This window comes from Vigna angularis, chromosome 4 (assembly GCF_016808095.1).
Source record: "Vigna angularis cultivar LongXiaoDou No.4 chromosome 4, ASM1680809v1, whole genome shotgun sequence".
NCBI lineage: Eukaryota > Viridiplantae > Streptophyta > Magnoliopsida > Fabales > Fabaceae > Vigna > Vigna angularis.
This window is the reverse complement of record NC_068973.1, coordinates 8,808,062-8,834,025: the sequence shown is the minus strand read 5'-3', so window position 1 is coordinate 8,834,025 and position 25,964 is coordinate 8,808,062. Positions and strand designations below refer to the sequence as shown.

Below are 25,964 nucleotides of genomic sequence, written 5' to 3'. Positions count from 1 at the left end.
AATCATGGCACATACTTAAAAGTTGTATACATGAAAATTTTATTCATTCTTTTTACAAGAAGTTCCAATAACTTCATTAGGAGTCACAAAATATCAATGAGCACTATACGGGCATGGAATCTACCATATTTAAGACATGTTTGAATTATATAACAGTCTTCGTAAAAAAAATAAAAAGTCTAGAGTTATAAGTTGTCTTAATAAGATACACATGACATAGCCAAATTACATTAATACCACTCTTTAAAAAGTTTGGTTCACCAGCAACTAGAGTGAATGGACAATTTCAAGAAAATCAAATTTCGTGTTAGAAATTTATTTTGCGTCACCTATCGTCTTTATCACTAAACTTGGTTTATAAATGCCATGCACACTTCTCTTAATTACTAAAAATATTAACTACCGTTTTCATACATTTTATTACTCAATTTTTTTTTACTGAAAGGTATAAGCCGCATTCTCTGCGCATTATTTTCAAGGCTTTACTTTAATCTCATTGCAGGTAATACTTACTTTCAACCTGATGCTTCAAATGTGTAACTTTTGAAAGATGTTGTACAGTTTTACATTGTTTAAGAGTCTTAAGACATTTAAATACTTAGGAACAAAACTGTAACGGAAAATGTTCCAATACAAATAATACTTATGTGAAACTAAGCCTTCTGCACAACATAATATTATTTGAAATGTTTTATATATCATTTGTGCATTATTTTCTAATTGACGTAAAAGTATTATTTTCCAGTACCAAAAGAAAAATAGTTTTAATTGTGTACCATAATGACCGTGGCATATCTAATCTTGAATATTTGAATAACATGACAGCATTATATTTTAGAACTTTGATTAGTTTCTGTCAGCTGCTGTCGCAAAACCCTTCTCATGACCTTGTTGGATGCCGTCCTTGGAAGAGATGGCAGTGGTACAACTTGAGAAACCTACACAAATGAGCATGTATTTAATGAAAGAACTTGCTCAATAATAAAAAAAGGAGAAAAAACATACACAGCATCATAGATGGCATTGACGTCGTTTTCCAATTACATTTAGACATTCATCTGGGTAATTTGAGATAACATTTATTCTATATTATGTAGATTATTGAAGCAAAATTCTAATTCTAATTGAAAAACAACACCAACAATACCATATGTGATCTAAGTTTTGCCCAAATAAAAGAGACTCGAGAATGGAAATATGAAAATAAAAATGTGAGCTTAATTTGCTCTTATAGCTAATCCATTCGTTTGAGTTCAGTAAAATACAAAGAAGATAAGATAGTTTACACATACAAAGAAGATAATAGCCTACATATGGTGCTAGGTAATGCAAAAGATGAGTTAACCTATTTTAAAAAGGTTAAACCCTTTCACATTAGCTAAGCAATTTTGACACTCCCTCTCGAGAGATGGAACATTCAGAATATGTAACTCTCACATGCAGACTTAGTCAAAATATCTACAAGTTGTTCATTTGAGTTGACAAACTTCTTGCAAATTTTTCAGGACAACAACTTCCAAATAAAATGACAATCAATTGTTATATTAATGATTCTCTCATGAAATATAGAATTGGAAACTATATGAATAGCTATTTGGTTACCAGAGGATATTCTCATTTGTTGTATTTGACAATTTCAGCTATTGAAGGAACTTTTTATCCATATAAGCTCTAAGTGAGTGTCAGAACTCTTTGATTTATGTTGCAAATAATATTTCCTTATACAGTTTAATTACATAATTAGCATGAAATAAGTGGAAACTAGATATAGGATTAAGTCCTCTTATACAGAAAATACATATAGAATAATATATTTATAATAAAGAATAATACCAAAAAATATGGGGTACGTTGTAATATTATAACTAACATAAGATATTGTAACTAACTATATCTTAACAATATCTATCACTCTTCCTCAAGTCGGTGCGTATAAATCATATGTCAAGTTTGTTACAAATATAATTAAATTTAAGTCCTCGTAAAGACAAAGGTGTTGTTTCATCTAGGAGATGTCATTGTGATTAGTACCTCTAAGAACAATATCATCAACATATACTATTAAATAGATACACCTAACACTTGAGTGACGATAAAAGACTGAATGATCTATCACATAAAGATTTGCAAAAATGAGCCAAAACAAAAGACTCCTAAGCAACAAAACCTAGAAGTTGCTCCATATAAACTTCTTCCCCAAATCTCTATTAAGAAAAGCATTTTTGACATCTAATTGGTAAAGAAGTCATTGTTGAAGAGTAGTCATGGCTATAAATAAGAGAATAGAAGCCAACTTTGCTACTGGAGAAAAAGTATTATCGTAATCCAAACCAAAAATTTGTGTAACATTTGACCACAAGACGAGTTTCAAGACGATCAATAGTACCATCAGGATTAACTTTGATAGCAAAGACCTACTTGCAAACAACAACGAATTTCCCAGGTGGTCATGGGACAAACTCCCAAATTCCACTATTCTAAAGAGCATTGATTTCATCAAGCATAGCCTGACGCCAACCACGATGGGCTAAGGCATCACCTACAGATTTTGGAATTGATATAGTAGAAATAGAAATCTATGGTAACTCAAAGCAGTGTAATGAGGAGATGGATTACATATAGAATGTATACCTTTACAGAAGGCAATTGGAAGTTCAAACTTAGTTGTCAGAGCCGAAGGGGATGGAGCATTGGGTAGTAGAAGTGAGTCATCCAATGAATGATGAGAACGTTGTTGTCAACTATATATAGTACACCTAAAGGGTTGGTGGAGGTGGAGAATCTGGAGGTGAGGTGGACTAGAGTGAGACAGGAAGATCACATATAACATGAAATATTTACTCTACTAGAGTGAGACACACGAAGAAGGAAACTTAAAGTAAAGAGAAGACTCATTGAATGTGACTTTAGTTGAAGTAAAATAAGCGTTAAGAGAAGGAGAGAAGCATTTATATCCTTTTTATCATTTAGTAAATCCTCAAAAGACACATTTGTGTGACATAGGAGATAATTTATCAAGATCAGGACTAAAATTATGAAAAAAAACATGTAGACCAAAAGCTTTTAAAGGTAAGGGAGGAAGAGGTTCATGAGGTAACAAAATAGAATGAGGGATTTTGTTATCTAAAGCTGAAGATGGCATGCAATTAATAAAATAGCATCCAGTGAGAACTATATCACCCCAAAAATATTGAAGAACCTCACCATGAATTAAGATTGTGTCAAGTGGTTTCATTCTTGTGCTCAGCCACCCTATTTTGTTGAGGTGTATAAGCACATGAAGTTTGATGAAAAATGTCATGAGAAGATATAAAATGTTTAAAAGAATGTGAAAGATATTCACGGCCATTATAACTGTGCAAAATTTGAATAGAAATCCCAACTTGAATTTTAACTTCTTTGTAAGAGGATTGAAATGTAGAAAACAACTCAAAACGATTTTTCATTAAAAATAACCAAATACATCTCGAATAATCATCATAAAGATAACAAAATAATGAAATCCTAAATTAAACTTAACACGACTAGGTCCCGAAAAGTCATAATGAACTAATATAAAAAAGGACAACACACATTGTGAGACGCTACAAAGTAATGAAGCACGACTATGTTACCCTAATTGACATGACTCACACGACATATCAGATAAATTGAACAAACTGGGAGTAAGCTACTACATTTTGCCAAGATTAGGATGGCCCAACTAAGCATGAAGGAAAGATGGAGAATCCATAATCGTGCAAACATGTGTAGAAGGTCTTAGATGATAAAGACTTTGAGACTCACATTTGGTGCCAATCATCTATCCCGAACTCAATCCTATAAACAAACAAGATCTTTGGTAAAAGAAATAACACAATCAAGGGAATGGATAAGATGACTGATGGATAATAAGTTAACTGAGACTTGGAGACATTAAGAACATTATAAAAGGAAAAAAGAGGGAAAAAGGTTAATAACACCAACACCATGGGTAAGACCTTAGATCCATTAGCCACGATAACCAAAGGTAAATAAATTGTAGAAGATAAAGAAGAAAACCAAGATTTTTTACCAGGAATATGATTGATGGCACCTGAGTCAAGAACCCAAGGTCTAACGGAAGCAGAAAATGCACATGTGTGTACAACAAAAGTAATGGAACTAGGTTTTTGACGATCTTGATACCATTTGAGAAATTCATCAATGTCCTATGGTATTAGACAAAGTAGGATCCACATTAGATGGTTGTAAGGGAGGATTAGTTTGGACCATTGCAATAGATCGAGAGAACGACCATGTAAGGCATGACACTTGTCAATCTTATGAACAAGCTTGTGACAATGTTCACACTTGTGACGTCTTTTGCTTGGCTTGCAAGAACGATTATACTCACCACGTTGAGATACCAAAATAGAGGGAATCATCATCAGCAAAAGCATGTATATGAGCAATCCATTTACTTAGTATACACAAAAAGATGGAACAAGTAGAAGCAAAACTTAGGAGAATAGGGACCCAAAAATCTAATCACTAACATGAGAATAGTCATCAAAAAGTCCATGTAAAGCCAATAACAAAGAACTTTGACCGTTGCTCTAGTTCTTGAGAAGGAATAGAGACAAGAGGTAATAACTTATTAAAGTCATGACGGAGAGAATGGATTTTACCCAAATATTTAGCCACTGGACCATGACGTTTGGAGCAACAACATCAATAAATTTGTGACAAACACCATAAACAAGTAGAATGTCACTGGTGTATAACAATTTCTTCTATTCCCAAACTTTTAAACTATAGATAGCATCAATTTTCAACCAACGGAAAGCTTTATTAGCTTTAATAGAAAACACCCTCTAGGTGAGATGATCAACATACCCATAACTTTAAAGCAAAAGTTTAATGTTTGATGTCTAAGTCTCATAATTTGTGTCATCTAATTTGTCAATGGTTAGATGCCCATTGACATAATTAGTGTACATTGACGAATCAAACGAAGTGGTAACAACAGAGGAAGAAGTCGTTGAGGCCATAGATCAAGAGGAGAGAGAAACCCTCAAAGACAAAGTTCTCCAATAAAGTAAACAGTCACAAATCCAAAACAAGGAGGGGAAGCAATTCAAACACAAGTGATTGTTGCCGAGGGGCTAACACATGCCACTGCGCACGACTGAAAAGCTCTAGTGGACGCAAGATTGGATTGGCACGTTAAAGCACGTGAGAGCTTTGATCAAGGTGATCTAAGCGACATGGTGGTCAACTAGCCAAGACAATCCGATTGGTGGGATCGTCAATCTGAAAGGTGGCTCTGACAACAATTGTTGCGACGACAATTGAAAAATAGAATAATATATGCTAAGAAATGGACTTTAAGTCTAACTCAAGCCCACAAATCCGCTTGTAAAGTGAGGTTTTCACCCACATATATATTCTAAATTGACCTTATCTCTAATCGATGTGGGACTTCCAACACACCCACTCACATAGAGGTATATACATCTCGTACATGAGACTAGGCATTAATGGGTGGTCTGAACAATAGTCCTAACAAATTTTGTTAGGATAGGCTTTAATAATGGCTTTGATACCATGTTAAAAAGTGAACTTTAAGCCTAACTCAATCCTACAAAACCAGCTTGTAAGGTGAAGTTTGCATCCACATATATATACTCTAAATTAATCTTATCTCTAGTTGATGTGGGACTTCCAATAGACTTTTCTCACGTTGAGGTATATATATATATATATATGTGGGATTATTAGATAACCTAGGATATATATATGGGATTATTAGATAACCTAGGATCTGGATATCATGTGACAATAGTGAAAACTAGGTATAAGATTAATTCCCCTTGTGTAGAAAATACACGTAGGACAATATATTTATAATGAAGAACAATAAAATATGGGCTAAGCCCAAATACACCTAATATTGTAAATAACATAAGTTATTGTAACTAACAATATCTTAATATTTAACAACAACAATAGTAGTTTACTAATGGACACATCAGACAATGACAAATAGAGCAGGATCAACCCACTCTGATACCAATTTAAGAATGGAAAATGAAAAGATTTTTAAAAGAGCTTAATTATCTCTTAGCTGATACATTCATTTATATGGGCTCTTATAACAATAAAATATAAAAAAGATATGGTGATGTATGGATAGGTGCTATACTGAGTTTGCCTACTCTTTCACATATGTAAAACAATTGTCACAAAGAGAAATAATGTGCACACAACTTTTTAACATATTCTTTTATTAATTGAATTTTATTGAAAATAATTTTATGGATCTCCCATCATATTTAACTTTTAATAAAATTTAATCAATAAAATAATGTATTAGTAAAGATTTATTCATAGTACTCTTCTAATAGGAAAATGATCAATACCCGAAACAGTGGATTCAGTTTCTTTTGGAGAGCTGAATTAAAAGATATCCTCAATTGGTGTAAATCTTGCTTTGCAAAATTTGCATCCTTGAATACAACAACTATAGTCAACAACTCAGGTCCACCACCAGAAGGTGGAACTCCTATCGCAGCTGTTTCCAGAACACTGTTATCTACTTCATTGCATATGCGTTCAATCTCAACCGAACTCACCTGTCCACACAAACAGCATGAAATGTCAGATCACACTAAAAGTAGAATTCTAAAAGTTTTCAAACTATATACAGAAAAACATTAGGCTTTCTCACTGACAGATAAACCTGTTTATTAAGAAAGAAAACATCAATAGAATTAAGAATGAATGATTAGAAGTACAAAACCGACATAGCAAATTTTACTTCATAAGGCTTTAGGGAACAAGCCTCAACTACTTGATATCACCGAGATATAATATATTTTCTCTGTTCACTGATTAGGCTGCACAGTATCCAACTCAGCCACATATCCCTAGTAAAGACTAACATTCCGTTTTGATGCATTCTACTAAGGTTATTTTCTTATAATATTTTAGTTTCATATGCCAATTGATTCTCTCTCCTTACAATTTTCTACCACCTGTAGAAGATTATTACACTCTAGGGAAATCCTCTGCAATTGAATTTTGAATCTAAAATATTCAAAACCTGCCAGCCTTTGCTTATATCTTAGTAAGAGAAACCTAAAAAATTTAAAATGAGAATGACACGTCAGAGAACAATTGTACCAAACGAAGTTAAACATGAACTCAAGACGAACCATTGCATACTTTTATACATCAATATTAGTGTCAGAACATGAACTCGTTCCCACAAACTACATAAAGAAATAGAGAATGGTTGCTTTGCAACTAAAAGAAGTTAATTTTTATTTGACATATCAGATGTTCATATTCATTAACAATCTAAATAACTAACTAATTATTATCTAGGCAGGATGTTTACCTTGATTCCCCCAAGGTTCATTGTGTCGTCTGCACGACCATGTGCATGATAGTATCCTCTAGCTGTACGCTCAAATACATCCCCATGCCTCCGTAAAACCTGATTAGAGAAACTTAACTGTATAATCTCAGGTAGGCCAGATACCCAAATACCACATAATAAATGCTATGCCAACCTTTCCATTCAATAGAGGCATTCCTTTGAAATAGACATCATAATGGTCAGCATTCAGCAATGTATTTGATGCCCCAAGCATGAGGGAACCAAGAGCCAGCTCACCTATTCCTGAAACATTTTGTGGCTGTAATAGAAAAGAAGATTAAAAATTAGTTAAAGCACTTTGAGTATTATTAGTTTGCTCAAGAAAAATGAAGAGCCATAGACCATTTGAAATTTTATCAGTTTGTAAAACCTCAGCATAATATCTTCTGAAACTAAAATAATAAAATATAGAACAATCTTAGAAAAAATACAGTGATCACAGAAAAGGTTACGATGACAAAATATCAGACCTTACTTACAGAGTCATACATTACTACGTTACGTCCCTTCTAAGAGTTGGCAAACCAAGATAGAGATGACATAAAAACAGACCCGTGTCTGTATTATTCAACAATTACCCACCCAAAACAGAAGCACAAGAATTACAAAGGAATTGCTTCCTTTCACATAGGCTATTCACTGTCACGACAAACTATAATCCTTCTTTTCTCAACACCCAAAAATAAGAATGTATATACTTTCTCAAACAGGCTGGTTGAAATCTAGTATTGTTAGAACGGGAGCTGTAGTGATTTTTTGTTGTTGCATTGCCATATTGCTTTCTTTAGACCACAGAAAATTCCCTTTTTTCAGCAAAGGAGTCAAAGGTCTGGCTATTTTTCCGTAGTTGTAAATGAAGGTTACTTGTTGTAAATGAAGCTTCTATAGTAACCTGAGCCCCAAAAGTCCCCTTAAAGCCTTCATAGTTTTGGGAATAGGCCATTGAAGGATTCATGAGATCTTTTGGGAATCCATTTCTACCCCTTTACTAGAGATAACATTACCCAATTTTTGAATTCTAGTTGTCCGAATTCTCACTTTTTCCAATTACCATATGTCAACACCCAATTTCGTACGGATAAGTAAATAAATAAAAATAAAAAAGAGAATAATAATTAATGGTGTGTAAAGAAAAAAAGAAAGAAGAAAATAATAAAATAAATTTCCTTAAAAAAATGTAACTGCATCACACATTACTAAAAAATATTTTTGGAATAATATGCTAATAATTTGAATCAATATTATGTCAATAATTATAAGCAATAATTAAAAATAATATATTGATATTACTTGTTGCGTCAGTTTCTTTTTAAAAGAGAAAAAACATGATTTTAAAAATGGACAAATTTTCTAACAATAATTATAATCAATGTCTTGAATATTATTTGATTTGTTTTTCTTGCAACCAAAACATTTCGTTTTCTTATTTTGTTCATTGTCAATTAATTTACAATTAAGGTCAGATTACCATAATATTACAATATATGTATAAATATGCACTCTGTCATTGGAAAAAAAGGGACGAAAAAAAAAAATGGAGAGATACTTTGAAATAATAGATAGAAAGAGTGAGAGAGTATAGAGAAAAATAAGTTCTCACGCTAGAGGGACTCTGCCAACAGAAACTACTAAGGAAGAATGGGAAGTACTAAAAGCTGAAAAGGTATGTCACATATGCACCCTTCTTTTTCTCTTTTTATTGAACTTTGAAGGTTTCTCTAAAGGTTTTATTTTTTACTACACACAGATAACATTTTTCTTAAATCATAATTTTTCGACGTATGGCCGATTTCTTTCCTTTTTCCCACCATTCTTGAAATAAAAAAATACAAAATCTTTAAAACCAAAAGAATGTCAATTTTGTTAAATCAAACCCTTTTTTAACAGATACCTGATTTTCCATCATAAATGGAGATACGTAGGAGCAAAGTCAATCCTTGTCGGATTCACTCTTTGGATATACCTAGGAGCAAGATTAATCATTGTCGGGTTCATAAAACAAAAAAATATTTTTTCTGTTTCTTCATAGTTTCTTTATATTATTATTTTTTAGGGAAAATTAAGTATTTTGAAAAACCATGTCAACTTTATACATTTAATTAAATGTATTGTTTTGTGTAACCGATTCCTGAACCTAAAATCCAATTTTCGTAGACCATGTCTTATTTTACGGTTTTCCATAGTTTTACCAAAATAAATTATGGTAGCGACTCCCAAAATCTTTTCTTAAACCCGTTCGTTTTCAGTTCACCGTCCCGTCGCGAGCCCTGTTGCGACACCATAAAATTGGTGTTGTTGTAATGTTCTCAGAACCTGTTTCAACTTTGCCAAATGCCCTTCACATGTTTTGCTGTAAATCAGTATATCATCACAAAAAGCTAACACAAACCTCCTAGGATATGGCTGCAAAATGGTGTTCATGGCACATTGGGAAGTAGTTGGGGCATTAGTCAATCAAAACGGCATAACTACAAGATTCATAACGCCCATTATGATGTCGGAACACAGCCATCTGAATATTCGATTCGGGCATTCAGATTTGATGATATCTAGTCCTCAAATCCACTTTCAAAATAATGTGCCCTATGTAACTCATCAAGAAGTTCTTCTATGATTGAAATAGGGAATCTGTCACAGATAGTTGATTTATTTAAAGCATGATAATTGACAAACAAACTTTCATATTTTTTCTTAACTAAAATGATGGGACATAAGGACTATTGTTGGGTTTGAAGATCCCTAAGTTAAACATTTCCCCCACCTGTTTTTCTATTCAAGTTTTTAAAAGGTGAGGGTATCTATAGGGTCTCACATTAACTAGATCCACTCCAAAATTGATTGGAATTTATGATCCACATCCCTGTGAGCTGGTAGTTCTTTGGGTTCACTAAAGACTCCTTCACAATCTTTTGAGACCTTTCCCAATTCTCTTTGTTGTTTCTCAAATCAGTTGTTCTTTTTATCTCTTGATAATTGTTTTCTATTTTTCACTCCCCACATGATTGAGACAACTTCTAGTTTCCATTTATTTCATCAACACTTGTGGTCATCAAGCTTTTTGCCAAAGTAGGATCCCCCTTAATGCTAACAGACTGGCCTAGTGTGCTAATGTGCTCAAATTCATTGATAAAGTTCTTGAATTCACCTTACATCTCCCAATGTAGCCAACCATTCTACCCCAAGATCAAATCCACTTGTCCTAACTCAAAATAAAAAATGTCTCCTTCACAGTATACTTATCCAACTACACTTTTATGTCCCTTCAACAACCATTTGTTTGTTTTTGATTTCCATCTTCTAATCTTACACTATAAGGTTGGTTTGATTCCACTTGTAAACCAAGTAATGGCACCAATTCTGAAGAAATGAAATTGTGACTACTATCAATCAAAAGCAACATTGGTCTTCCCATCTCCTTTCCTTGCAATTTCATAGTACAAGGTTTTGCCAAACCTGCTGCAGAAAAAATGGACAAGTCCATGCACTAACATTCTTGATCAAGGTATTTTTCAATCTACAAACACTCCTCAGTCTTAGTCTGCATTATATCCCCTGCTTATCCTGATCCCTCATCTTCAACCATGATGATTACCCTTTAAATTTTTTTTGGACAATGATGTCCTGGACTATAGGCTCCTCCACAATGAAAACACCTTCCCTCTTCTCTCATAATATATTCAAGGTAAGGAAGGTTTCTGGTTCCATGATTTCTCAACCCCACTGTTTTGTTTCCTCCTACTCTTGATCCATATCTTATACTTGGTGACCCTATCCTTGCATTGCTGTCTATACTAGTTGAAGCTAGCATATTACTGGTGCTTTTGAAAGTGTCTTCACTTTAAACGACCCCACTTCCTCTATGATACCAAAAAGTGGATGTATTATTCCTAAATGAAGAACCACTACCCACCAAGATCCTTCATAGTTTCCTCCACATCCATACAACTTCCACAGCTTGAATGAAATCGTTTGGATGATGTGGTCGAATTTGATTATGAATATTATTTTGCAGCCCGGTAAAGAAAAATGCCAACAGTTTGTGATGTATGTCTGTGGAGCTTGCGACACCAATGTTTCAAACTCTTTGATGTAATCGTCCACCTTTTCATTTTGTCTCATTGTCACTAATCTTTCAAACAAATTACCACATTCCCTATCTCAGAATCTTCTATTCAATGTAGTTGTAACATCTCAAGATGGATTGTTGAACTTCTAATGCCAAAATTTAAACTAGTGACTTGCATTTCCTTCCATACTAAGAGCCAAACGTAATTTTTCCATTTGAGTGACATTCTGTAGTTAAATTAATTTTAGCACTTGTTATCTGTCCTAACTGATCACCCCCTTTGAATGTGGACAATTCAACCATCCAAGGCCTCAACAATTCTTCTCCATCCGTAAAAGATTTGTTACCATGCACAGATCCTTCTTCCCTCTTTTCATCATTGTTGACTAAATTCTCCCAACCTTTAGACCATTTTCCTCCTTTCTAGGTTTCACGAAGTAGTTCTTTGATTTCTTTCATGTCTGGCAAGTTGTCTTTTACAATGGACAAGTTTGCTTTCAATTATACAAGAACTTTTCCCCGTTCACTGGCCCATATTTCCAATGTACTTAGTTGACTCTCCAATATGTCCTTTTAAGGATCCGGCATGTTGGACCAAACTTGTTACATGTCATCTTAAGAGTTGGAAAAACAAGATACAGATCATGTAAAAAGAGACCCGTTTCTATGTTATACAACAATTAGCCACCCAAAATTTCCTTCCTTTGACACAAGGCATTTCCTGTCACAACAAACTATTATACTCATCACAATACTCCTCATGATAACAATATATAGACTTTCTCAAAAAGTCTCAACCCCCCCCTATAACGACTAATTGGTTGTATTTTTAAACTTCTTCCTATAATAGAGTTTCCAACCCCTCTCATTACTTCCATGAACACACTAGCATGTGAAACACTAATAATTGTGACAAGTGATACTTCAATCAATAGAAAAGTTTAATGAACAGCACTTACAATAGGATGGCCATCATCACCAAGAATATACAAACTGCAGCAAATAGCAGGCATACTAAAAGCAGCTAATGCTTGAGACTGTAGTAGTGATCCACACACAAAGCCACCCCCAATTTCTGTACCACCACAATATTCAATGACCGGCTTGTAGAGAGCTCTCCCCATCAGCCAAAGGTATTCATCTACATTAGATGCTTCACCAGAGGAGCCAAAGCAACTACATTCAAAAGAATATTTCCAATCAAATATTTGATAACCATAAATTATATTCAAATTTATGCCCTACCGCGTTGTTAAAGAGTAGATACGTTTCAACTAAATTACTCACCGGATAGAAGACCAATCATATCCAGATGTGGAATTTGCACTTTTCCAACTCCGGACAATACTTGGAATAACACCAAGCATTGTTACTTTAGCATCCTGAAAAGGACACAAGTATCTAGAGTGAAGAACAAAATATACAAAATACCCCTAAGGATTGACCAAAATAGAGATAACTAGTGCGATGTCTTTTGCTTGTTACATATAACAACAAATGGTAAAAGCTAACTAAATTTTATAGACTAAGAGCTGCAAGGTGTAGGCCACAAAACACATTCCATCCATCTACTTGTGTAATTGAACAAAAATACATGAAATATGTTTGACATCCCCCCAAAACGCACCTACCTACTAGTAGATTATATACTTGAAATGATAAATTAATAAGAGTTAAAAGATCTTAGATGAAAAAACTGCTAAAAATTATAGTTTCTATTTACATTTCAGTGAATAGAGACATAAAATGAACATGCATGTTTTGTTTATGATTTGTTTGCTTGATTTCATGGAAATATAAAAGTAAAACAATAATAATAACATAATATTATCTTCCAAACATGTACTTGTTTTTCTTCAGATATAGTAAATTCTGAGTATGCACCAGTCTATGGATGAACAACAAGCACTCACAATTCAGAGGAATAAAAGCCCATGGGAAGGACTGAAAATTTTGAACATAAAAATAAGTTCATACCTGTACGAACTTGGCAAAGCCAGACCCAAGAGGAGATCCAACATATAAAGCCATAGAAGCTCCATTTAGCAAGGATGCATATACTAGCCATGGCCCCATCATCCATCCAAGATTAGTGGGCCAGCAGACCACATCACCTTTACGAATGTCCATGTTGAACCATGCATCTGCAGCAGCTTTTAGAGGAGTAATATTGGTCCATGGAATTGCCTTTGGATCACCTATACCACCAAATGAGATGATATTAACTTAGCTATTGACCAGCTTCATATGGTGAAATAAGTGTTGACATTGAATTAATTCTTTTTCCTCAAATATCCTTTATCAACAATACAAAGCTTTTTTTAGTCTGTAGTATCCTTTCAGGCCAAAAGAAAAAAATTCTTACCAGTTGTTCCAGATGAAAAGAGAATGTTTGTAAATGTTTCTACCGGTTGTTCTGTTTCTATGAATTCCTTGCCTCTGTAGATTGCATGACAACAAATGAGAATTAGAATTCCAAGAGCATATCATAAACAATTGAAACTTTTCATTTTGTCATTAGCTCTAAACATCAGTGACCATGATAATATGGTATCAAAGGCATATTCTCGGCCAATATTATATTCTCTCTCAGCCAATAATTTATTTGATAAATAGAGAATATCTATGAATAAGTAGATAAAAGTGCATACTTGAGACTATAGACTTTCTCCAAAAAATCATGCCAAGAAAGATCACTGTTGCGCAGTTTCATGCTAAATTCAGATCCTTTGGTAGGGATAACTACCGCCATAGGTGACTCTGCATCTACAACTCTCCTGCATTTGTAAAGCAACAATATGAGAGACCAAACTTCTGAGCAACAAAGTGAACAACTCATCTACAGTGTCTTTACCAAATAGTGAAAAGCATTTTCACCTGTAAAGGGGAATACTTTTGTCGCCACGAATAATGAGATCCTGAAAAATGAAATGTTAAAGGAGAGGGTAGAAAAACACATGAAAAAACTAAATAACCATAACAACACAATTAGCCACAAAATTGACAACCATTTTAACAATAAGAATAATAACCAACCTATTTAGAAATAAACTGGTTCTTTAAAAACATTCAAATTATTGGTTTATATGTAGGAAAAGGAGGAAAAGAGAGAACAGAGATTGGATAATTTAAATATATTGCTTAGATGTAACTCCTATTTATAAAAGGTTGTCATGTAGTCCTTTTGCACTAAATAATCATACTAGTCGTGACATCTCCAACCAATTCATTCAAGTGACAAGTTCTTTCTCCCATGAATCATACCAATGGTGACTTATGATGGGCAAATCACACCATCCTGAAGTAGACTAGCCCCTAACTTTGGTCCAGATAAATTCTAGCCCAAGTCTTCATCACAAATGTTGCCCGGTACCATCTCATGTCACAAATGCAATCTAGCTCCATCTCTATGAACCATGGACTCCTTTCTTGACCTAGATGCTGCACTGTGTTAATATTTTTAATTCACTTTTGTTTTGGTATGCTTAGTTTTATAGTAACCAACAATAGTTTATTATAATGAAAGTTGATCTTCAAAGAGACAACATGAGAAAAAAGAAGGTACAAGTAGCATAATTGAGAACATTAAGATAAATTCATAGCCACACAAAAAGGGACAAAATACATAGCTATTGTTTGTGAAGAAATACTGGCAAGACACCTATTGAAAAGAAGGTGATAGAAAATTGGTTGAAATGGCTTGGACTTTTGTAAAGGACAATTGACATTTACAAAGAAGGCCATTGAGAGATGTCATGGTGAATAAAATCCTAGATATTTTGGTCTACGGGTAAGCATCACATAATCCCATGTAATTCACCTCACCTAGTATGGCAAGGTTATTATAGTTTTTTTTTTTTCTGTCAATATGTTCAATTATAAACTTAAAGCATAATAAGCTTTAACTTGACGGAATTGATGTATCTTCGAATGACTGCATGATTTTTAGTCCATTGAAAAGGAAGAAAAGGAGACCAAGAAAGACACTGGGTAAGTTGTTATGGGAGATCTAATGATCATTAATATTTCTAAAGATTTCAATTTTCAATTGAACCGCGTTATAATAATGCCTAACATGAATTTAAAAAAAAAAAAAAAAAAAACTGAATCGGAGGGCAATTCAGATCATACAGACCTCACCAAGTGAGACAAGACTTTGTTTTTATTGTTTCTATTGACAAGTTTCATTATAATTCATGGTTTGTTACTTAATCAGGATTATAACAAATAGGGGCTGTTACTAATATTTTGTATCACATCAAATGAATATCAATTTTAGATTATTCAATCTCTATTCTCTCTTAGTCCTTCCCTTCTTAAAATCAATATAGTTTCAACTCTAGTAAATGAGTTTAGTTTTCCTAGTAAGAAATCAGAAAAATCATTAAAAAAACCAAAATATACACACAACCAAAAAAGTATAAGAGGAAATTAGAGAGTCGACCTGGGTAAATATGACTTTTGCTTTTGATATTCTAAGCCTGTTCGATATTTCACTAGCAGCAAAACTATCAGCAATCGATACAACAACAAAACCTGCAAGAACAATAGCTAGGTAGATAACCACAGACTTCACATTCATTGGCATATCAATTGCAATTGCAGATCCTTTCTCCAGATCCAGAGAATTGAGAGCATATGCAACTAACCTACAAGTTAAAAGAAATAGCAGGGTATAATTTTAATTTTATTAACATTTGGGTGTGAAGAAGCAAAGTGTAGAATAATCATACCATGCAATGTTTTAGATTCAAAGCTTAACCCAAAACATGCCATGAATTTAAGAACTGCTGCATACTGCTACCACCTCTATCTTCTATCACAATATGATAAAAATAAAAAATTCAAAATCTTAAAATATATAAAATAGCAAGAATGTAGTATAATCTGGACAATGCCTCTAGTCCAGAAAGAGTACTGAGCCCCACTAGACTGGATGCTGTTGGGCCTAAACAGCTACCTAGCCCAAGATGCTGAATGGCAATAGACAAAGTACCTGAATGACTTGGTAAGATCCGACCTCCTATTACAAAGGCTTGTGAGAGAAGAAGTAAGGGAAATGGGAATAGAGCTATTTGATGTAGTTACAACTAGTTAGGAGTTAGTTACCATGTCAGTAGAGTTAGTTAAAGAATAGAGAGGTTTGTGTAAACCATGTTTGTGCTCTAAAGAAAGGGCAGGAAAAATATATGTTGGGAGGATACCGGGTCCCTCAAAGAACCAAAGTTATTGTTTCTGTAATACCATACATTGAAGGAAATATACTGTTTTGGTCTCTCTTATCTATGTAAACTTCATCTTCCTTAAGTTTTCTTATCCAGTTTCTATAAGCACTAAACCCACAAAAGGGTCAAATCACAATACCTGATAGGTTTTGATCACAATCATGAGTAGGATGCCTCTAAATTTAGCATTGACAAGGAACCCTCTTAATTTTTGTGTCACTTAAAGTTAAAATATATAACAAACATTTACTTGAAACAGTTTTGCAAGCATTGCCCTTAAATAATGGTTGAGAATCAACATATAGAAAGTTAGTATTAGAAATCATGGTCAAAATGTAGTGACAAATAATATTAACTTTTTCCAATGATAACTCTTCACCTTTGATTCCTTAACATCACTGTCTTTAAAATAACACTCAACAAAACCAAATTTTCACGTGTTATGATACAATTTACAAATATAATATGTGCAAAAGTATAAAAAGCTAATAATAACAAGGACGGGCTATTTGTAGCATACCATACTTCTTCACGCAGTTCCTTGAGTGTCATCCTTTGTAGAGGGAGATCATCATGTTGTTCTTCGCGCCATATTATTACTGTATCATTCAAACCTCTTTTGCCATTTATATTTATGCAATTCTGTGCTGGATTAATAGATGCTCCAGGAAGCCATTGACCACCTGGGTGTGATAATGGGCCTTCCCCTGTGGGGCTATCACGTAAGATGCATTCAGGTGGTTTGGAAAATGATATGTTCATTTCATCAAACACAGATTTCCAACATATCTGAAACAGTATACGACCACAATTACAAAGCTGCCAAGTGTAAGAAACTCCAGAAATAAAAAAATCCCATCATATATATATATATATATATATATATATATATATATATATATATATATATATAGTGGGAGTGACAGCTTTAAATTAAAGTCTGCAGTTGGAACTGTGACTGCAATTACATTTGCATTTGCCTGCAACTTTCTGGAATAATAAGATTCTGAACTTTCGTACAACTATTACTAACCGCTAAAAGAAGTATAAATTTCACGCATTATCGAAAAAGTGCATTGAAAAGAGTGTTTTCAACCTCAGGGTTTGAGACTGAGAACTTATGGAAATCATCAAAGCTTGTAATTGGATCCTTATAAGCCGAACCCAGAAACTCTTCCCCTCTCCTCTCTAGCAACTGCCAAACATTTGTCAAAGCAGCACTTTTCCTAACCACACATGAAACAAGGTTCAAAATAGAAAGCGTCACCAACCTTTCATTTCACTACAAGAGTAAACACATTTCAATCATTCACCACCATGAATCAAACAACTTCCATATAATCGAAAAAATAACACATATCTCAAACGACATACGGGTCGGGTATCCAAGCGGGTGGGTCGGGACCGAAATCCTTGTAGCAACCATAGTACAGCATCTGATGGAAGGAGAAGGGAAGTTCAGGGTTGAGGAGGCTGCTGCTGATGTGTTGCCACGTGGCAGGGGTGCCATCTCCATGACTTTTGATGATTTCTGTGAGACTTTGGTGAAGAGTGATAGCATCTTCTTTCGCAATTCCGAGGGATTCAATATCCAACACAGTGATAGAACTTAACGATTTATAAGCCATGCGTAATAGTAGTGTCCAGAAAGTTGCACAATTGCACCACCCACTTCACACTGAACTCTGCTTCTTTTAGCTCCTGAAACCCAAAAGCTTGAAACTCGTGTCAATGGCAGATTGATAGAAAGAAAACAACAGTTCGGAGATTGAGAATTTATTCACGATTCAATGGTTAAAAAGTAAAATTGTTGTAAATTTTTGTTCTTATCTAGATTACTATAATAGATACAAAAGGAAAATAAAAACAAAATCTGATCTGTAAGAAAATTATTGGATACTTATCCTCACCTTCCAGGAATGGGACACGCTAGCAACATGGTCACAGTTTGTCAATTCACAATGTTCACTTACATTCAATGTCCGAGATATGGGTACCCATCCCAATAAATATAAATATTTAAAGGAACATTTGGTTTGGTTCACCTTCCACGTTCATGTGATTTTGCAGTGTCACTCAACAAAGCAATAAACTTAATTTTATATAAAAATCTCAAAAAACATTGGCTTCTTGCCTGCTTTTAAGGACCAAAAAGAATGAAGGGAAACAGTTTAGTGAAGAAAAAGAAGAATTTACCGTTATCTTTTTTCTCTCCTTATATGTTACCTTGAAAGTTTAAATTTGTTGAAAGCACAATTCTTCTTGTACAAAACTATAAACGATTGCTTCCCTTCTCTTTGTAAAATTTTTTTAAAAATATTACAACATAGTTTAAACCCGTTCTAATATTTTCTGTGTTTCACAACATTAAAATGAAGTTATGATTCTAACATGCAAAATCCCTTGCCTCATCCCGAGGGATCAAATTTCAAACAAATATGATGGCCTAGAACATTATCACCCTGTTCGCTTAATTTATCAAAAAATTGTTCTTTCGGATCCTTATACCAATTCCCTCATGTGCATGTTTCAGAGAGCCATCTGACCCCATTTATACTAAAAAGTTGTAGGTAAATTTGAGTTAAGTAGACATGAACAAAATACAACATCATTAATCTAGTTGAATCTTTTGTTAAATGAATAAGAGTTTATTTTAAAGTATATGTAGCTAGTAACCTACTAGTTCAATTAGCAACCAATCAACTAACCCAATAGCCATATCAATTCCACTAGATTAATGACAGATTCTATTAGATTTTCACATAAATATTTTCTAATATTCCATATCTTTACTTGAAGGTAAGAGTTCAACTACCCATTTGATATTTTATAATTACCACCTTGAATCTCTATATTAAAAATTATTTTTAAGAAACCAAAGATTTTTAATCACAGTTAAAATAAATTCAAAAATTTAAATAATTAAATATCATGAAATATATTTCTAAAATATAGTAAAAATTACAGCTAATACTTAATGATTGCATATTCTAAATATTAATAAGATGTTGATGTCAAATATTTCAGAAACAATTTGAACAAATATTCCATAAAAAAATGTTATAAATAATTTTATCTCACTTAATCCTACGGGAATAACACCAACTAGCATACCGCTTTAATAAAACACAGTTGTCCAACTGTTTCACAATGTTGGGGTATGAGAAACGACATTATTAGAATGGGAAAAAATCTTATGATAATGCATTTCGAGTTAAAAAAAGACAGACTCTATCTTAACATAAAAAACACAATTCCAGAAATATAGTCTCAACCAGGGAATCCTGAAAATGGATCCCGCCATGGAAAACTTATTACAGAAGTCGAAGGAGTGAGAGACTAAAAAAATGTGGCACCAACGATATTAACTTGATATCGCCACTGTTGAGTATATTACAGATTGCTCCCCACAAATTAACCTTCCAGTGCTGAAGCTCCAGAGATAATCTCTGTCAATTCTGTGGTGATAGATGCTTGACGAGTTCTGCCACAAAATTAACAGAGACCAGTCAGTCAAAACAAAAAGTGCAAAACTGTATTGGCAGATAATAATGGAATCATATTGGATAGCCCAGATCCAAGGAATAGTAATAATGATACATGAAATGAAACCCTCTTAACTTCAAAGACATATAAATACTTAGTTTCTCTCTCTTCCAATCACCAATACTGTTTAGACTTACGAGTTCCTACCCATCATTTTATATATTTCCCACTAAAGAATTGAATGTTGAAAACGATTAAACAGGCATGTAGAAGAGAAAGAAAAAGAGACCTGTTATAAGTGAGGGTGAGACGATCAAGCATGTCCCCAGCGTTCCTACTAGAGCTGTCCATGGCTGACATTCTTGCTCCTTGCTCACTGCAAGCATTCTCCAACACCGCATTGTACATGACCTGCATAGTGTAAAAGGAAAGCATGGTCGTAAAAAAAGACATATAAGCTTCTGAAACTGGAACCAAATGATAAGGTGAGACGTGCAATAAAAGGTTAATATGGGCAACTAACAATGTAAATGATTTTTTTGTATGGGACCTCCAACTTCATATTTCATCTTTACCAAACAACCTCAATTTTAAACATCACTTCTATTTCCTCTCAATTCCATGCTATTTCACCAAACCTAGTGTACAAGCAACCACAGGAGCAGTCCACTAAGGAAAGGGAGAGGGAGAGGTGGTGGTGGTGGCGAACACTAAGCATATGTTCGCTATAATGTGTGAATTTTATTTATCAAAATTTTCATTTTTCTTATTGACATGGGAAAACAATTCAGAATTCGTCAATGAAAAGGTCTATTAAAAGGAGGATCACACATTTTACTAGTTAGCATGGTGGTTCTTTCAGTGTATAATATACAACAGGAATAAATTCCGACCATGGAACTTTTGCCAAGTTTCTTTCTTTCTTTTCCTTAGTATAGCTTCAATAGTTGTGGGTTAGTCCTAGCACAACAATAAGGTCGTTGCCCTAGTCTCTGGAGGTCACCAATTGCAATCCTAGAAACCTCTTCCCGTGCAGATAAAAGAACACATACATCCATCCCCCATACACCGCTCATGTTTAGACCTGCCCTGGGCTCCAACAATTAGTCATTTCATCAGGGACGATTTTCTCTTGTGAAGATATTATTTTATTGCCATCAGTTTAGGAAAAGTAGACATATAGGGTGTCGGGTTAAAGGATATTTTTTTCTATCATTTTGACGTGTATGAAAAGATATCGAGTTATCATTTCCTATGAACTAAGTAAAAGAAACATTACCATAAAATTTCAATAGGCCAATACCAGATGTTTATATTAATATCCATTATAGTAAAGCAAAAAAAATGCACTAAAAGCTATTTTGTCAGAATGTTTTTAAAATTACTTACACAAGAAAACTGGAACTCAGCCAGATTCTGAAGAATTTCAGATTTTGTCTCGCCACCTTCAATCTCATATGAATCTAGTTCCCCAAGCTTTCCTCCTGATTCAGCCTCTCTCTCGATAACCTACATGAAAATTACCTTACTTCATAAGTTGAAAGTAAAAGGCAGAATACCAAAGCATATCTTTCCAAAACGTGCCCAAAATATCAAAGCAACAATAAACCAAGATTAGATGACAGGACTCAAATAGAAAATTTTTAATACTGTAGACAATATAAAAAATACAGTAAATAGAAGTACCTCAGGAGATAGTATAGTTGACACTGTTGGCAAAAATGAAACAACAGAATGAAATTTGTTGAAAACAATCCTTAATGCATCATACTCCACATTCTTTAGAATGTCATCTGCCAAGACAGACACCTGAAAGATCCAACAAATAGCATAAGACAAAAGGCCACATTTCAATGCAAAATTGAGTAAATCAAGCATATTTATTTTAAATGTAAATATGTCGGACACAAATTTCATTTGCAGACACCAAAATCAAGTACTACAATATGTTTATTTTAGCAATGAAAAACATTGGCTTAGCTGTATGTTAAGAATGCTATATAGAATATGCGTGTGTATACGTACATACATACAAACACATATATTTATTGTTTCGCTACATCCAATAGTCTCATTTTTTTAGGAATTAAGGTTAAGGGCGATTTAAAAGTGTCTTTCTTTCTTAACACTGAGATACCTTTTAAGGATAAAACTATGATGAGGCCACTCAACAGACAATTCCTTAGATGTATTGATTAATCCTAACAATGTTCAACCTTAGTGGACTTTAGGTTAGAACATCATATGTGGAAAAGGAAAACTGGTTCCAAAAATGAACCCTTGTTACCCTTAGCCTTTGACTAAGGTTTCTTTTAATATGCTCAATAATCTCACATCACTTACGAATTGACCAAGAACAATTTGAATACACCTTCCTTCATTAATCCTCTGAGACACCTTTTAAGAACAAAACATGATGGAACCACTGAATTTCTAAGCTGACAATACCACACATGCAGTCATTGACCTAGCGATGCTCTATCTTAATGGACTTAATATATACATATACATATACATATACATACATATACATACATACATACATATATATATATATATATATATATATATATATATATAAATCTAGTAAACCAAACATGTTCTATGTTTGAATTTCAACAAGAACAAGATTTGCTCACCTGAGTCAGGTTGGCTACAAAGGCCAACGTGCATATTAGGCTCAATCAGAAAATGTGTTATTAAAACCATTTAGAGGAAGGTTATAATTTCAGTTTTTCTTCTAAAAGTTTAATTTTTAAGCAGCTGAGCAGAGAAAATAAATTGCATTGAAAATATTCGACATAGTATTTATTATTCAAAAGCATTCTAAAATTTCACATCTGTAACATATTATGTTACTGTTCTCTGCTTCAACCTCAATATTCTCCATTATTTGATTCCTTTTATCCTCACAAATGGTTGCCTATTGAAATACCAAACTTTCAAAATCTTCAAAATTTTGGTTCTATTACCATCTGTAGTATAATCAATTCAGAGAAAAGCTTAATTTTCAGACTATAGAGTAGATTAAAACAAAAGCAGGCTCTAGAAAAAAAAATATAGAGGCACAAATATAATTGTGCAAAACTTAAGAACCATTGGATGGAAGAGAGACACAACAAGCTAACCTGAGTATAATTCAGAGGATTCTTCTGCAATTCAGTAAGGGAGAGCTCGATATTTTTCTTTGAGTCACGTAACAATTGAGCCTTAGCCTTCTCTCCCAGTATGACATATTTTGTCTCTTTATCAGGCCCTATTGTAGTAAATAGGCACACAATTAAAATCATAGTTATCAATCTCAGATAGGTCAACCTTGAAAACATAACAGTGAGAAAGTGGATTGCGGGATGCCTTCTATTATTAAAGATCATACATACAAATTAAATATTCTATACTACATATAAAATGCTAAAAAGAAGTATCCAAAATTTAAGATATACTCATAATTAATATGCAAAAGTTTATATCTTAAGCTAAAATAAATAAATAATAACAGAAGTCATGAAAATGAGAAAGCAAATATTTTTATACATAAAATTAGTAAAACTCAGAATGTAAAAAAAAATGGTGTGCAACAGTGCTATTAGAAATGGACCAGGCTTAGCTCAACACCAAAAGAAGCTGAAGGGAGAAGTATTGTTCATATATCTTATAAGGAGAATTACATCATATTCTAGCCAATGAGAGAAATAACACACCCTTCACACTGTAGACGAATATCTAGAGTATGAAGTTAGTAGGACTGGACTTCTATACTTGGCTTAATATTAAATCTAGATTGAGTACAATATTAAGTTAAAAAAGAACTTGGCCCATATGAACCAAAACATAGCTCAACAAAGAAGGATACGCATGTCTTATAAGTAGGATTCTGGCCATAGTCCTAACCAATGTGAGATATCTTAACAAACCTTACACCTAAAACTTGATATCTACATGTGACCCAACAGTAAGATCGCCCAGGCTTGATTTTACAGTTAATATTAACTTTATGACTTTTTAAGATTTTGGACATAATACATGTTAAAACCAAATGATCCCCCGTTCACATCATATAATATAATAATTTTAACCCAATTATCAAGGTAAATAATATTTCAGGAGCATACATGATAGTGATATTTTTTCCTCGTTTTCTTGATTGTATAAAAATCTAGGGACTACATCATTAGGACTCGTTGACATTCCTACTAAAGTATATTACATAGCAAAAAGGTTCTGTACATTGAAAATAACATAAGCCCGTCAGTTGGTTAAAAGGATCCAAAACATTGAGTGGTTTAAAACCAGCCAACATTACAAACTTACATTTCCAACCATTTCACTTTTAATGTTTTAAAAACAACACAGTATAAGAAGTCTGTACCAGACACAGCTGCAAAAATTACCGGAATTCAATTTGTGCAAAACCCTGCTTATCTTGACAGATGTGGAATTGATTCCACCACAAAGACCTTTGTCCGAGGAAACGGTAACAACAACATTCTTCTTAACATCAGCACCTTAAAAAAAAACAAAAACCAAACGAAGATCAGGGCATCATCAGAAAAATAAAATTAACAAACACAAATCTAATGAAGCAATTGCACATGTTCAAGATCGCAAATTCCTAACAAAGATCACGTTAATAATAATAATAACAAGAAATGCCATACAATACAATAATTTGCACAACATCAACTTTTGCGTAAATTTCTTTCTATCACGTCATTCGTTACAATTCAAATTCTCTTCTTTTTTTCTCCCTCACTCCGTTGTCGTACAAGTAACAGTTCTCTACTGATAATAGCAAATCTAGACGATTCATAATAAAAATCTAATACAAAATTCATACGCATTTTAGATCACGATATAGGGTACAACAACAATAACAAATAATAACAATAATGATAAGAGAACATACTTGGATTGTCACCGAGAAGGGCAGTGAATGGTTGCCAGAGGCCACGGGAATTTTCAGCTCTTGTTTGAACGGCTCGAAGCTTGGATGCGGCAACCATCTTCATGGCCTTGGTGATTTTCTGGATATTCTTCACACTCTTCATTCGGTTCCTCACTGCGTCAATTTCATTAAACCATTACAAATCAACACTCGTTCAAGTCCAACACAAGGACACAATCAAACACATACACACACAAAATAAAAAGCTTATTCCAAGACCAAATTAAGAAACGGCGAAAGGGAGAAGAAAACCGATCGTACCTACTTGGGTGGAAACGGAGCGCGAACCATGAGGAGCTTGGTCTCTGTGAAAAACACGTTCTAATTAGCGTGTAAGATCGATAATACAAATTCGAGATCTGTGCAAGAGGGGAAACAAGAGAGTGGAATTGAGATTTGAGGAATTGTAAGAGAAAGGGAAGAACTGACTGAGAGATGAGAGAGGAATGGAGAGCGTTGATTGGTTGGGTCAAACGCCTCCCTTCGCGACGCAGAACAGCAGCCATTGCCATCTTCGTTTGTGATCGCTCTTGCGAAACCCTAGCGGTGTTACACACAGACAACTGAAGAAGCCCCTATTTGTTTTCGTTCAGGAACAATGCCAACACTGTTCAATATGGTCTCATATGTATGGATGCTGCGTTATGTATCACATGCCCCACGCACATTTCTATTCCCCGTAGGTTTGTTACTGCTTTACTAGGAAAAGTAAATACTAGCAAAAATAAACGCTGTAAAATTGCAATTTAGTTAAATTTAATTTCCAAAAGAGAGAAAAATGTTCATTTTTAACTCTTTCAAAAAAAAAATCATTTTTTCATTCCTTGAAAATTTGTC

At 33.8% G+C, this 25,964-nt stretch overlaps 2 protein-coding genes across 4 annotated transcripts; both read right to left on the bottom strand.

The window, feature by feature from the left end:
- Nucleotides 1–648: 648 nt before the first annotated feature.
- On the bottom strand, nt 649–18,742 carry LOC108331622 (probable acyl-activating enzyme 17, peroxisomal). Of its 3 annotated transcripts, XM_017566432.2 has the most exons (15): nt 18,607–18,742; nt 18,071–18,397; nt 17,793–17,922; nt 17,217–17,485; nt 15,916–16,120; nt 14,349–14,389; nt 14,123–14,248; nt 13,837–13,910; nt 13,449–13,669; nt 12,759–12,853; nt 12,431–12,647; nt 7,539–7,664; nt 7,364–7,462; nt 6,384–6,596; nt 649–938 (listed from the first exon to the last, which is right to left on the bottom strand). In XM_017566432.2, the coding sequence occupies exons 2-15, from the start codon at nt 18,322–18,324 to the stop codon at nt 828–830; spliced, it is 2,181 nt and encodes a 726-aa protein (XP_017421921.2). In that variant the 5' UTR covers nt 18,325–18,397; nt 18,607–18,742; the 3' UTR covers nt 649–827. The 3 variants fall into 3 exon arrangements, with proteins under 3 accessions (XP_017421921.2, XP_052733151.1, XP_052733152.1); XM_052877191.1 differs by lacking the exon at nt 18,607–18,742 and having other exon boundaries at nt 18,071–18,495; XM_052877192.1 differs by lacking the exon at nt 18,607–18,742 and having other exon boundaries at nt 17,793–17,978; nt 18,071–18,205.
- A 1,113-nt stretch (nt 18,743–19,855) lies between these two features.
- On the bottom strand, nt 19,856–25,763 carry LOC108329846 (ATP synthase subunit gamma, mitochondrial). The gene is made up of 9 exons (XM_017564194.2): nt 25,557–25,763; nt 25,389–25,432; nt 25,089–25,241; nt 24,574–24,687; nt 23,311–23,438; nt 21,869–21,991; nt 21,572–21,691; nt 20,472–20,593; nt 19,856–20,180 (listed from the first exon to the last, which is right to left on the bottom strand). The coding sequence occupies exons 1-9, from the start codon at nt 25,637–25,639 to the stop codon at nt 20,111–20,113; spliced, it is 957 nt and encodes a 318-aa protein (XP_017419683.1). The 5' UTR covers nt 25,640–25,763; the 3' UTR covers nt 19,856–20,110.
- Between the last annotated feature and the right edge of the window lie 201 nt (nt 25,764–25,964).